The sequence below is a fragment of the Alosa sapidissima genome, chromosome 9 (assembly GCF_018492685.1).
Source record: "Alosa sapidissima isolate fAloSap1 chromosome 9, fAloSap1.pri, whole genome shotgun sequence".
Lineage (NCBI taxonomy): Eukaryota > Metazoa > Chordata > Actinopteri > Clupeiformes > Clupeidae > Alosa > Alosa sapidissima.
This window is the reverse complement of record NC_055965.1, coordinates 23,341,546-23,356,658: the sequence shown is the minus strand read 5'-3', so window position 1 is coordinate 23,356,658 and position 15,113 is coordinate 23,341,546. Positions and strand designations below refer to the sequence as shown.

General features: G+C 38.6%; 1 protein-coding gene across 1 annotated transcript in view; it reads left to right on the top strand.

The window, feature by feature from the left end:
- LOC121719540 (CMRF35-like molecule 8) overlaps window positions 1–10,856 on the top strand; it is a 37,016-nt gene extending 26,160 nt beyond the window's left edge. Inside the window, exons 6-7 of the mRNA XM_042105270.1 lie at window positions 9,895–9,975; window positions 10,528–10,856. Coding sequence (XP_041961204.1) covers window positions 9,895–9,975; window positions 10,528–10,700 — 254 coding nt within the window. The 3' untranslated portion in view covers window positions 10,701–10,856. The remainder of the gene's footprint in view (window positions 1–9,894; window positions 9,976–10,527) is intronic.
- Window positions 10,857–15,113: the final 4,257 nt, after the last annotated feature.

Below are 15,113 nucleotides of genomic sequence, written 5' to 3'. Positions count from 1 at the left end.
AACTAAGCGGCTGCTTGGGGCCCCCTGACCACCAGGGGGCCCCCAATCGAGTTTCTTTTTTTTTTTTTACATAATAAATAACGTAAAAGTGACGTCAATGAATGAATAAATGAAACAATTAATAATTCAAAACAAGAAAATTCTGATTTCATGATCAATATGCCTGCCTACCTCTACTGTGTCTGCCAGCCTTTGAGTCATGCGCATAAACTAGACAGCTCGGGTGCATAGACAATTCGTGCAGACACTCTATCAAGTTCAAAAATCGGAAGAGACGGTAATGTTAAGAAAAGTCACAAAAAAGGACGTATCCCTCTGGTGCTGAAAACAGAAAATGACAGAGGAGGAGAAAAACGAGCAAGATACAGGTATGTTTGCATGATTATTTACAGTATGTTTTGTGCTTGAGGTAGCTAGCTAGCTGTCATGATCTAATATAAGCCATCACCAGAGCTAAATCCTCGCCATCAACAGACAAATGTCTCCCATTAATATATATTTATCTAGGTGTATTTCAGATGTCAAGGATATTGGGATTGTTTTGGATGTTCAATCAAGCATGTACCCTAGCCATAGGTGGGCTTATGTTTTAAATTAAAGTTAGCTAGCTGACTGAAGTGGACATTAGCACTACAGTAGCTACATGAAAACGTAGCTGAAGGCAAATTTACCACAGAGGGATTGTTTCTGATTTCGCACCTGAAAGTGTTGATAGTTTATTACTGTTCTATAATACAGTATGTGACATAGTGGTAAGTCTGATAGCAACAGCAGGCTAAGCCCAGGCTCCCAGTCCCAACCCCAACCCATTGACTAGCGCGACTCTGGGCATCGGTAACGTTCCAGCTTCATAGGCAAAGATGGAACAGTACGTGCGCTCTGGTCTAAGATCTTTGGAGAGAGATGGTAGTGTTTGAGAAAATATACCATGTTGGGTGGGGAGACTTCTGTGATGGAAATAAACTTACATTTGATTAAGATAGTGGCAAGTGATGTAGCGGTGCTACCCTAATATTTAGGCTGCAGTAGATCACCATGTTAAACGTTCACCACTGCAATTAAGTATACTTTTGATTATGCCTCATTTGCCAACAGAATATGAATTGTTACATGTGGAATTGCTTGTTGATGAGTGTAAGTAATGATAGCAAAATAAACTCATTCTGCTCGATCAACTATGCACTTATGCAATATATTTTTTTTTTCAGAGACACTGTTGAAGTACTTTGGAGCACATCTCTACAACTACCTAACTCTACCTCATCAAGTGTCTGCCTCCATGGCTGATATGACACAGAAGGTGAGGTTTTCTTGATGGCAAATGGTTACATAGCCTGTTAATATGACATGACACATTTAACATAGTTTTTGTTTTATTTATTTATGTATTTATTTAATCATTGCAGGTTCATCCACTGCAGAGTTGCAGATACCTGAAAGCCAGGAACGAAGTAGGAATAAGTATCTATTTTTTTGGGACATTTTATTTTTGATTATTAATGTTTGTCTATTTTGGTTTTATTTTGTAGTTGAAGATTGCTCATTTAATGCACATTTGCGGATTTGTTCTGCAAATCTGTTGAAAAAACAGGTCATTAAACGGATGTACTTGTTTACAACAAATACAAATGCTGTTGTATTTTGTTATTTGTCAATTCAACTTCAGTAAACCACCCTTAGTGCTTCACTTTGAATATGAATGTTTCAAATAAATCTGTGATTTTAGTACCCTCTAAGATTAAAAGGTGACAGGGTTGGTGTAAATAACAACTAATACATTGGTTTACCAAGCACATGAGGCCAGAAGTCTAGAGCGGAGCCCCAAAACATTTTTGGCATGTGAGCAAGGATGGATTACTGAATGAGCCTACCGAGTCCTTATGCATCTGTGTCCAGGGGGACAGTAGTTCATAATCAGTCACTGTATTAATACATAACCTCACTGTATTAATTTATAATATGACATTATAGTGTGAAGTTGTCAATTATCGCCAAGCACAGGTGACTCCGCGTTGTGGGAGGGGGCCCCCAAATCAAATTCTGCTTAGGGCCCCCAAAAGGCTCGGGCCGGCACTGGTTCAGCAGATGATACATAACTATACCCAGGGGCGCAGGAGGCACGGGGGACATGGGGGATATGTCCCACGCAGTGCTGAAGAGACAGCCGTCGTCCCCCTTACTTTTGTTAAGGAAAAAAAGCCTTATATACGCTAAATAAATAATAACCTATAGTACCAGGTAGCCCGCGGGACGGCTATGAGGCGCCCCCAGCGCACCTTCTAAAAATAGCCAACAGGTCGCCTGCAGATCACGCTCTAAAAACACGCTCTATTGTGAAGTTTTCAATCGATATTTAAGTCTAGACCATAACCATTTTAAGAATGTATGTAGCCATACATCTGTAACATTAAATTGATATTGGTGATATCAAATTATTGATATTGGTGATAAACAAATTGTAGCTGCGTTAAATTTTAGCCTTTGGCTCCAAATCCGTTTCCCATTCAGTCTGTAAACAACAACAGAAGCGGAGCGCATACACGCTGCTCGCACGCATAGACAGTAAAGGGGGGAAAACTAGCTCGTCTGGTGTAGCCAATGGAAGCATATCTTTGCAAAAGTTCTGTGGCCATTCCATGTTCGTCAAATACGGTTCTTGCATGATTGTTCAAGAACTGAAAAACAATTGCTTTAGCTCACAGGCCTTTTCTCCTCCGTAGGCTACTGCCGTATAATAGCGCTGAAAATGTTGTGGCATGCATGACTGAGCAGGACTGTGCATTACCTTTTTTGTCAGATCATGGAGAGATTTCAGGTGTGCAATAACTTTAAAAGGAGTTTTCATATGTTAGGGTGGTGTGGGCGATTACTATTGAAATGTTAAAACGGAATTGTCCACTGAAATCAGAACTTAAACAACCCCTGAATTCATAATGGTGGGTGGGTATAAATTGGGTACAAATTTTAACCCAAATTATTAATTGCACAAAACGATTGTTTTTTTTTTGTTAAAAAAAATATATTAGATTCCCCATGCAAACTTTGAAATGAACAAACTGAACAAAAATGTTGGTAGTGTTGCACAGGTCTACACAATATTGATAATTTAAAAGTACAAATCTCATAGGCCTATTATTTAGGAGGACTACCCTCGCAAAAAAGGGGTGACGGTATGTTTGTTTCAAATGAGTAGCCCTCCGTATGATTTCGGGTCTTCAGGTAGCCCTCATTCCCAAAAAGGTTGGAGACCCCTGACCTATAGGGTTTGCGCTAACTATGTAAAACTCCCCATTAACAGCATCACATCACTAACCACAGCCATCTACAGTACTGTAAGACTGCACAATCTCATATTCACTCTGTTGGATATCTGAAACCAGTTTGTCTACTAACAACCATCATTAGAGATGCTTTTTCGTTTGGAGCGGCATGTAGGCCATCAAAAGCATAACATTTTCGGTTTGGTTTGGGATCTAATTTACTTACTTACTTACTTGGGAATATCTGCCTTCAGAAAATGACGGTGATTCGTTTAGTGAGGCTTCAGATGCGTCCCTGCCTTGCAATGATGCAGCTGGACAAAGTGAGAGTTTACTCCATAGTTTAGCTTACACCAAGCACAAACGTTGAATCGTTTGCCCAATGTCACTGGTGGGAATAATGTTTCACGGGTTCGGAGTGTTCATCAGGAAGTTAGCAGGGTGTTAGTGGTGTGGCGAACGAGGCTGGAGGTAGCCTAATATCCATAGCGCTAGCTTCTGTCTTCTGAACGTGTGCCTCTCCGCAATCGCGGCGACAGTAACGTGGTGGAGCCTTTGTCTAATGCCACTGGGTATGTTAGACGAGGTCGAAGTGCTCATAGGACAGTTAGGGGGGAACGTAGAGGCAGTGTGGGGAGTCGCAATGAGAATGACAGTAGGCCTAGTCCGAGCTGCGCAAATTCTCTCCACTCGACGCGAGCGCGAGGCAGATCTGGCCATGCTGCTCGCAACAGGAGCAGAGGTGGTGACGCGGGGCAGGAGAGCCATTAGGTCATGCATAGTCTATCACAAGATGATGGGAATGCCGGCCCTGTATGGATAGGATATGGATATGGATAGTCATTATCTCTACAGCAAAAGGCCTGCTACATTAAAAAAAAAAATTGTCAGCCATTTATTAGTAATGATTTACACTGTTGATTATCTATTTCCCTGACCATTTAGGACATGTGTTCTTTTGTGTGTGTTCATGTCCTTGTGATGTGTGTGTCTTTGTCAGCTAAGAAAAAAACAACAAAAAAAACATCAACAAAAACAACAAAAAGAAAACAAATACTAACATTGTCTCTTGTCTTGTCTCTTCATCTCACTCCTGATCTGTGCCTTGTCATGGCAAGTGAGCTTTTGAACTAAACAGGTCTTGTCTACTTGTGTTTGTGTGTCATCTGAATAATATATATGTGCCCCATACATGGAATCAGAGTGCCTACTGTATGTAGTAAATGGAAAATCTCTACAGCAAAAGGCCAGCCTACCGCTACATGCATTTGGTTTGTTTCTGCCATTTATTAGTAATGATTTATACAGGTTGTTTACTACTTAATATTTTTCTGAGCATTCAGTATTGTCCAATATAGCATATAGAAGGTGAGGGACATTTTGGGGGAAAAGAAGTGGTGCATTTTATCATTCAAACATGCAACTTTTCATGAAAATTCTATAATCCAAGATGGCCGCCACCATATGACGTCATAATATGCAAATTAGATATAAACATTTAATCTCTACATAAACTTTGGGTCAACCTTAATATTTCTCTAATTTACAGAAAGTCTCTATCTCTTATCACTTTTAAGATATAGCCTTTTGAAATGAAGATGTCAAAATCGAACGTTTCGAAAAAAAAACCTCTGGCGCCTAAAGGGTTAATTGTTATTCTAATGGTTAACCTCTGTCATTCTTAGCTGTAACTGTATGACTGTTTGCCCATGCTACTGATACAAGCTTGTTTTGAATCATTCAAACTTTATATTGTATTCAGTACATTAAGCATTTTGTTTTTCTTATTTTTAGATTCGCCATCAATCTCCTCCAAGGACTCAGACATAGCTTCCAGTGAAGGTAAGCATTTTATTCTTCTGATGGACTATACTTTAGTCTCCATTTCATTGGTTTTGGGTTTTCTCATGTCATTAGTAACTACCAGTGCCGGCCCGAGCCTTTTGGGGGCCCTAAGCAGAATTTGATTTGGGGGCCCCCTCCCACAACGCGGAGTCACCTGTGCTTGGCGATAATTGACAACTTCACACTATAATGTCATATTATAAATTAATACAGTGAGGTTATGTATTAATACAGTGACTGATTATGAACTACTGTCCCCCTGGACACAGATGCATAAGGACTCGGTAGGCTCATTCAGTAATCCATCCTTGCTCACATGCCAAAAATGTTTTGGGGCTCCGCTCTAGACTTCTGGCCTCATGTGCTTGGTAAACCAATGTATTAGTTGTTATTTACACCAACCCTGTCACCTTTTAATCTTAGAGGGTACTAAAATCACAGATTTATTTGAAACATTCATATTCAAAGTGAAGCACTAAGGGTGGTTTACTGAAGTTGAATTGACAAATAACAAAATACAACAGCATTTGTATTTGTTGTAAACAAGTACATCCGTTTAATGACCTGTTTTTTCAACAGATTTGCAGAACAAATCCGCAAATGTGCATTAAATGAGCAATCTTCAACTACAAAATAAAACCAAAATAGACAAACATTAATAATCAAAAATAAAATGTCCCAAAAAAATAGATACTTATTCCTACTTCGTTCCTGGCTTTCAGGTATCTGCAACTCTGCAGTGGATGAACCTGCAATGATTAAATAAATACATAAATAAATAAAACAAAAACTATGTTAAATGTGTCATGTCATATTAACAGGCTATGTAACCATTTGCCATCAAGAAAACCTCACCTTCTGTGTCATATCAGCCATGGAGGCAGACACTTGATGAGGTAGAGTTAGGTAGTTGTAGAGATGTGCTCCAAAGTACTTCAACAGTGTCTCTGAAAAAAAATATATATTGCATAAGTGCATAGTTGATCGAGCAGAATGAGTTTATTTTGCTATCATTACTTACACTCATCAACAAGCAATTCCACATGTAACAATTCATATTCTGTTGGCAAATGAGGCATAATCAAAAGTATACTTAATTGCAGTGGTGAACGTTTAACATGGTGATCTACTGCAGCCTAAATATTAGGGTAGCACCGCTACATCACTTGCCACTATCTTAATCAAATGTAAGTTTATTTCCATCACAGAAGTCTCCCCACCCAACATGGTATATTTTCTCAAACACTACCATCTCTCTCCAAAGATCTTAGACCAGAGCGCACGTACTGTTCCATCTTTGCCTATGAAGCTGGAACGTTACCGATGCCCAGAGTCGCGCTAGTCAATGGGTTGGGGTTGGGACTGGGAGCCTGGGCTTAGCCTGCTGTTGCTATCAGACTTACCACTATGTCACATACTGTATTATAGAACAGTAATAAACTATCAACACTTTCAGGTGCGAAATCAGAAACAATCCCTCTGTGGTAAATTTGCCTTCAGCTACGTTTTCATGTAGCTACTGTAGTGCTAATGTCCACTTCAGTCAGCTAGCTAACTTTAATTTACAACATAAGCCCACCTATGGCTAGGGTACATGCTTGATTGAACATCCAAAACAATCCCAATATCCTTGACATCTGAAATACACCTAGATAAATATATATTAATGGGAGACATTTGTCTGTTGATGGCGAGGATTTAGCTCTGGTGATGGCTTATATTAGATCATGACAGCTAGCTAGCTACCTCAAGCACAAAACATACTGTAAATAATCATGCAAACATACCTGTATCTTGCTCGTTTTTCTCCTCCTCTGTCATTTTCTGTTTTCAGCACCAGAGGGATACGTCCTTTTTTGTGACTTTTCTTAACATTACCGTCTCTTCCGATTTTTGAACTTGATAGAGTGTCTGCACGAATTGTCTATGCACCCGAGCTGTCTAGTTTATGCGCATGACTCAAAGGCTGGTAGACACAGTAGAGGTAGGCAGGCATATTGATCATGAAATCAGAATTTTCTTGTTTTGAATTATTAATTGTTTCATTTATTCATTCATTGACGTCACTTTTACGTTATTTATTATGTAAAAAAAAAAAAAGAAACTCGATTGGGGGCCCCCTGGTGGTCAGGTAGTTCGCTTATGCCTCGGGCCGGCCCTGTGCTGAACAACAGGGGCCCCAGTACTGAGCCTTGAGGCACTCCATATTTTACCATAATCTGGGTAGATGGTTTATTATGGACCTGTACAAATTGTTGACGGTTAGGAAGGTATGATCTAAACCAAGCTGAGTGCTGAGTCTTTGATGCCTTTCAAATTGTCAAGCCTAAGTAGTATGTCATGCTCTATGGTGTCAAAAGCAGCGCTGAGGTCCAGGAGGACCAGTATCGATACAAGGCTAGGTTTTTTGAGGGAGGGCTTAAACGACTCACTACTAGTACTTTTACTAAACATAAACAAATGAATCTACATTGACTTGAGATTTATGTGGATCAGACTGACCCTTACAATAACTACAATTTCAACATTCCACAGAGACAACCTCCACCATTAAGACTACATCCCAAGCAACAACAAGACAATTAACATCTTGTGATTTTTTCCACATTAAGTAGTACATTTATACATTCATATAAAACATAGGTGACTAATAGTGATGCACGGGCTGACCCGTAACCCGCGGGTCAGAGGGGTGTGGGTAGGATGTCTGGATAATATTGCAGGTTGCAGGTGGGTCAGATAGCAACGTTCTGAGTTATATTCATGTGCAGATTTGCGTGTGATATAGGATAAAGTGAGGATTCCACCTTCTCTTCCTCTCTCTGTCTCAAATGCACATGCACACCAGAGTTACAAAAATACCCCATCGGAGGGGACAACGCTTATCCACACAATACAATAAACTGTTGTTTAGCCTTAATGACACATCTATTTGATAAAACACCTGATGTAAGCGAAGAGACATTTAGATCCTAACCACAATTATCTGGTAACGGCCCTGCTGCTCAGATCAATTTTTGAAAAGAATGCAAGTTATTTCCAGGCATGTTACTAACACACTCCACAGGCCTGTAATCTGTAGGCTAATTCAGTTTAGTTTTTAATTAGTCTGCAGCGATAAAAAATTAGTCTTAATCTTAAGCGTGCAGCCAAAATTATCCCAATTATCCCATATATATATATATATATATATATATATATATATATATACAAACACATACCAATGATCCGATTCAGATTTCAGAATATTCTGAAATCTGAATCTGATCATTGGTATGTGTTTGTGTTCAGTACTATATAAGGATATTTCCATGCTGTGCTGCACTGATTCCTACATCTCTGCTGAGCAGGTAGCCTGCTGATCACCGTTGGTGTGGTGGCTGCTGAATATTCTGAAATCTGAATCTGATCATTGGTATGTGTTTGTGTTCAGTACTATATAAGGATGTTTCCATGCTGTGCTGCACTGATTCCTACATCTCTGCTGAGCAGGTAGCCTGCTGATCACCGTTGGTGTGGTGGCTGTTGTTTCCTTTGTGCTTATCCTGCTCATGCTCCACACACAGAGACGGATGAAGGACGCACAACCCAGCGGTAGTAACACTCTATACATTTCTCTCTCCGTCATTCTTATTTCTCACACTAATTGCCACAAAAAAATATGTTTATTTAACAACAATAACTTGCATTTTTAATGTGCTTTATTAAGGCACCTAAAAATCTTTACACTGAAGGGCAGCCTCACTAACCTCAAGCAACGTGTAGCACCCAACAGGGTGACGCATGCCACTATTATGTACCAGAATGCTCACCAGACTGCAGCTTCAGAGTGAGGGAATTAATTAAATTACTAAATTAGAGAGTTATTTGATATGAGTGCCAGTTACAGACATATTTCTATTTAATGTGACCTAATACAATTAAGTTAACTCATTGAGTGCCTTTTCCTTCCCATGCGTTGAGTGCCAAAAACGGAATATTATGTTTTTAGCTTTTTGTTTTTAAATTACGAAACTAGACACTCTAACACATCTTATATGTGATTTTGAGAACTCTGTGATGAATGGAAATGAAATATATGACGATCGAAAACTCATGAAAACGCACAATCTGGACATTTTATCATAACTCGGTTGCCGCTTTGGGTCGAATCAGTGAATCACGTCAGCTCAAAACCAGGCCATTTTCGTGGGTCTATCACTAGGTGGCAGTCTCGCCAGGTCTCACTAGGTCACTTCCCGGAACCTTTACAGGCAACACTTCATGAAAGACGTTATATCTCCATTTCTAGAAAAAAAAACAGCGATTTTGATGAAAACTAGCCACTGTTTAGCTTGCGATTTCTCAGGAACAGAAGCGTGTAGAAATACACGGTTTGCACCCACTGAGAGCTTAAAGTCTCACCTTTCAAACGAGCCATTGTATGTGTTCATAGCCATAACACAGAATATGCTGTGGCTGTACAAAAATCATCAACGGTGGTCTAGATTGTTGGCACTCTAGGACAAAGCTTCCGAAAACAGCTTGGCATTCAATGAGTTAAAACATCCGGTTTAAAATAATGTGAAATATTTTGCAAACATATCTCCCTCCTCACAATTGGACAGTGGGCAGTAGGAGATAACAGTACACTGAACTGCCATCAGCAGGGATCTCACAAACACTACATTATGAGCATTCAATTAAGAATCAGATCTCAAACACTCAAAATAATTACTTTTAAAAAAAAATCTTATGATTTAGAAATTACCATACTAAAGTAGCTGTGTTGATTTTTTTTTTTTTTCAGACCAAGACTATGTTAATGCAGCTGTTGAAACTCTTCAGACTAATGCTGCCGTGGTCACCAATGCCTCAGCTACTCCGGAAGGTCAGGCCAACATCTACCAAAGTCTCCAGGTGGACACACTTCAGCATGATGTTTAACAAACTCTTCATGTTTGTGTAGAATGTAGACAAAAGACTCTAACAAAGTAGTTTTAGGCAAATTCATCCTCTCAGCGGCCATATTGTAACGCTTTTTAGACACGTATCTGGCATCTGTTTCGGCAGAAATGCGCGTGCGCTAGAATTCACGACACCAACCTTGCTCCAGCAGCGAGATCACAACACATGATTGGCACAATGTCTTCACATGTCAACTTTTTTGCCGCAGAAGGGGCGGGATATGTGTAGACAACTGCCATATTTGCGTTACAAACTAACCCCATGCATTTCTATGGAGGATTTATTCTATGGAGTGCTGTGTCTCCTCATTAGAAAGTCTCTGATCAAACACACACATCAGCAGGGAACTCACAAACACTACATTATGAGCATTCAATTAATATTAAAATCTCAACACTCAAAAGAATTACTTTTAAAGAAAATCTTATGATTTAGAAATGTTCATACTAAAGTAGCTGTGTTGATTTTTTTTCAGACCAAGACTATGTTAATGCAGCTGTTGAAACTCTTCAGACTAATGCTGCCGTGGTCACCAACGCCTCAGCTACTCCGGAAGGTCAGGCCAACATCTACCAAAGTCTCCAGATGGACATACGACAGCGTGATGTTTACCACACTATTCATATTTATGTAGAATGTAGACAATAGACTCTAAACAAAGTCCTTTTAGGCAAATCCCTCCCCTCGGCGGTCATATTGTTACGCTTTTTAGGCACTTATCGGGCATCTATTTCGGCAGAAATGTGTGTGCGCAGGGCTTCACAATATACCAACCTTGCTCCAGCAGCGAGATCACAACACATGATTGGCACAATGTCTTCACATGTCGACTTTTTTTGCCGCAGAAGCGGCGGGATATGTGTAGACAACTGTCATATTGGCGTTACAAACTAACCCAATGCATTTATATGGAGGATTTATTTTAAATGCTGTGTCTCCTCATTAGAAAGTCTCTGCTCTAACACACACACACACACAGTTTACATGTATAACACATGTGTAACAGTGATGGCTGTAATGACAAAAAACATGATGATATATAGAGAAGTAGAACTCGATGGAAGCGGTTATTGCAGTTTCTATGGAGGATTTTCTCTATGGAGTGTTGTGTCTCCTCATTAGAAAGTATCTGCTCAAACACACACACACACACACACACACACACAAACACACACACACACACACAGGTTACATATGCAAGCACATTTTCTTTGTCTGTCTTTAAAGCAAAAAAGCAACATCCTTTACTTTACCTGTCTTTCTCTGACCTACTGCCCAATGTGTAACAGTGATGACTGTAATGACAGATCCATGATAATAAATAGAGAGGTAGAACCTGATGGCAGCGGTTATTGCAGTATTATGCTGTGATTGTTTTGGTATATATTTGTTGTGAATGTGCACATTGTTTTGTTTCTTTTAGTAAAAAGAAAATTATAACATTTCCATTCTTGTTTCTTTTAGTAAAAAGCAAATTTTAGCATTGCCATTCTTGATTCTTTTACTAAAAAAATGTGATTTCAGCCGACTTTCAAAATTTATTTCAATGAAGACACGAAAAACCACAAAGACCCATAACGAGGGATCTGGAATGTTGGTTGCCTAGCAAACAAGACGCTGTCTATTGAAAAGGGAACTATTTTTTGATGCGTAAGACCGATGTTGAAATTAATATTTTTAAACACTAATGGGGTGTTTAAAAATATTAATTTCAACATCGGTCTTACGCATCAAAAAATAGTTAAACAACATTCCAGATCCCTCGTTATGGGTCTTTGTGGGTGTTTTCAGATTATTTAGTTTGTGGTAGAATTGTTGTATAAAAATTGTTGTTGCCTGCTATGGCCGAACAACACCCGTGGGAATATCCATGACCAATCCCACTCTCACTCATGCTATATTGCTTAAATGTCCTTTTTAAGAGTACCCGTGGTGTCTGTAATGGAAGACACATGTTGAGATGGAAGAGTTTAGTGATTATTATGTTATGTCTTTTTAAGATTTTTATCCGTGATGTCTATAATGAAAGATACATGATGAGATGGAAGTTTAGTGATTATTATGTCATGCCCTTTTTAAGTCTATTGTTGGCTTATCTTTTTTTGTATTGTTATTGTATTGTTTGCCTATAAATGGGTCAATGACGTGACACTCATTTTTTTTTTGTGTACATATGGGTTACATACATTTAAAATTGTTAAAATTTGAAAATAATTTGACAAATTATTTTCATATATAATTTTCATCAAACCCTAATCTTAAAGTTTTGGATTTATTTAATTTTGAAATAGTATGAACTGAATTTGGGTAAAATTGTCAACACGGTGTAACCACAAAAACATGACCCAAATAATTACACTTGCTGAAAACAATTTGAAATTCTCTCCAAAATTCCTTCTAAAATAATCTGGCATGATCTTGCACAAGACCTTTTCTATATTTAATACAAGTAATGAAACCCCATTGTTCTGAATGTTTAAATTAATATGGGGATTCATGTCTGTCACATCAACCACTTAAAATGTCAAGTGGTGTAACCACCATTTAAGGAGCAATTTTGTCAGAGAATCATGTGACAGGAAATTATGTCATAGAGAAGGACCCTTCAAGACCCCAACTGCTATGAGTCAAGGTTAGAAACTCTTTTAAAGTAACATAATAGTGTTTTTAGACCATGGCCAGGCAAGCTTAGGTTACATGTCAAATGGTATGACAATCACAATAATCATAAAATATTCAATTTAATGTAAAAACTGTGTTTGAATATTCACATAAAGGTGAAGTGTGTACATAGTTGTCCATAATAATGCCTGCACATTTTGCTTTTAAATAGAAAGTCAAATGGTGTAACCGGTTTTTCAGTTTGAGACCAGTTTGATCAGATTCAGGGCCAAGAGTATGTAATTTTAGGTGCCAATTATATTATTTTTATCATTTAAACAGTGACTAACTGTTTAGCATGAACAATAGCTTTAAAAGGGTTTAATTTGATTGCAATTTAAGCGATTTTTGAAATGTCAAAGCTTTTCATTTTAAATTTAAACTTCCATAATTATTTTTTTATACTTTATTATGATGTATGTAAACAGTATGTTCAAATTATAAATAAATAATATAAATACATTTATTATATATACAATGTACCTCTTATCCTCCAATGGATGCCACTTACAAGCAAGAAAAACTTGTCTTGCCACAGAGTGCATGTGAACGCAGATCCTGCTGTTGGTTGGTTGTTAAGAAATGATCATACCCACTCTTTCACTCACTCTTATTCTCTCTCACACACACTTTGGGCCCTAATTTAGCAATATAAAATGCATGGTCACTAGCAAATAGCGTAAATACATTTAGGGGTTTGTCCAGTCCGCATTCGGGGTGGTTTTGTTATCAAACGTCAGGTGCCTGGCGCAAAAAGGTGGCTCTTATGTTTCTTAATCAGTCGTGGGTGTGTTTTGGGCTTAACATCCTTTAAACCAATGAGGAGGACATCTGTCATTCCCTTTAACAGCAAGCAGGGCAACTTCAAACAGCGCATCAGTATTTTGATAGTCTAAAACCGAGTAAAGTATAGGCTACACACATCTGCACTTGTCTATTAATTGAACATATACTGTAGGCAAAGTGAAACTAACTTCACTGTGGTGTCATAGTCAACGACAAAACAGTTATACACAGTTAATTACTTTCAATATTGACTGACAATGGGTTACCAGCAAAAACATAGCCTGAAAAAAGCAAAACTTCCCCCTATCATGTTCGAATGACTGAATAAATAACCTAAGGACATTTATTCTGCAGAGGAATTGCTGCTTACATCTCATGACAGTGCGTCTTCAGCTGTGTTTCATATGCGCCTTTCGCTATAGACCAGGCTTTTTTTGGTCAGTGGCGTAATGCTTTTTAGACGGTATAAGATAGAGATTTTTAGATCATGTGCCAGACCACACCTTATGTCGGTAATTGCCACACCCCTGGGCGCATTATTTAATAAAAGTGAAGTGTAAGATAGGAAAAAGAAAAAAAAAAAGAAAAAAAAAAAATCTGACTAAACCTATATGACCGCCGCTTCGCTGCGCGGCGGTCATAATAATCTGACTAAACCTATATGACCGCCGCTTCGCTGCGCGGCGGTCATAATAATCCTATTGCAGTATATGTACGTGTTGAGGATGACAAGTCAAATATATATGCAGTATATTAAACCACTTTAAGACTATAATGTAGTAGTCTTTATATTGCTTTATATTAAAACAGCCCAACTACACTACAAAATCAAGAATGATTTGATACTTAATTAGCCTTCTCAATAAGGCAGGGATCACATGACCAGCAGGCAAGCAACAGACCTTCCATTGTTTGTTATGGGTCAGCAGTGGGACAGTTGCTGCCCCCAGTATCACACTAGTGACAGGAGATGAGTGTTGACCTTGGTTAACAAGAACGTATCTCTGTACTCATCAATGTCAGTTTTATGTATCCTATAACACATCAGACATTTTGACCAATCAAAGCAGTGAATTCTGTGGGGCAGGATGTCTCTTTCCATAGCCCATTACTAATAAAGATTCAGCTCCCTCTCTCATGAAAGGTTTTGTTGTCTATTATAGTGAAGTAAGACTTTCATAGAAGATTCACCAAAAAGCTCCATGTTGAGCATTGGTCCATGTTCCAGATGAAACTGGACATAACCTATATATCTGTCAACAGATGCCAACAATAATTCTAATTTTGATCGCTGTCTATTTGCTGTCTGAAATTATTTCTTCTTCCCCTTTAGTCCTCCCATCACCCATGACTCACACATCTGTCTTTACTTTTCACCTACAAAAAGGACCCGTGTTTGCCCATATCAAGACATCTAAGTACCATCTTTACCCATTCAAGGACATCCGGATCTCCTTAAATGGGCAAAGGGTTGTAATATTTGCCCATATACAGACATCCAGGTACCATCTTTGAACCAGATCTCTTTACTGTATATGGGCATCGGGCAAAGATGGATGCTTTGGGTCCTTTTTGTAGGCGAACTTCAGATAGTGACGTGTTGACACTTATAGA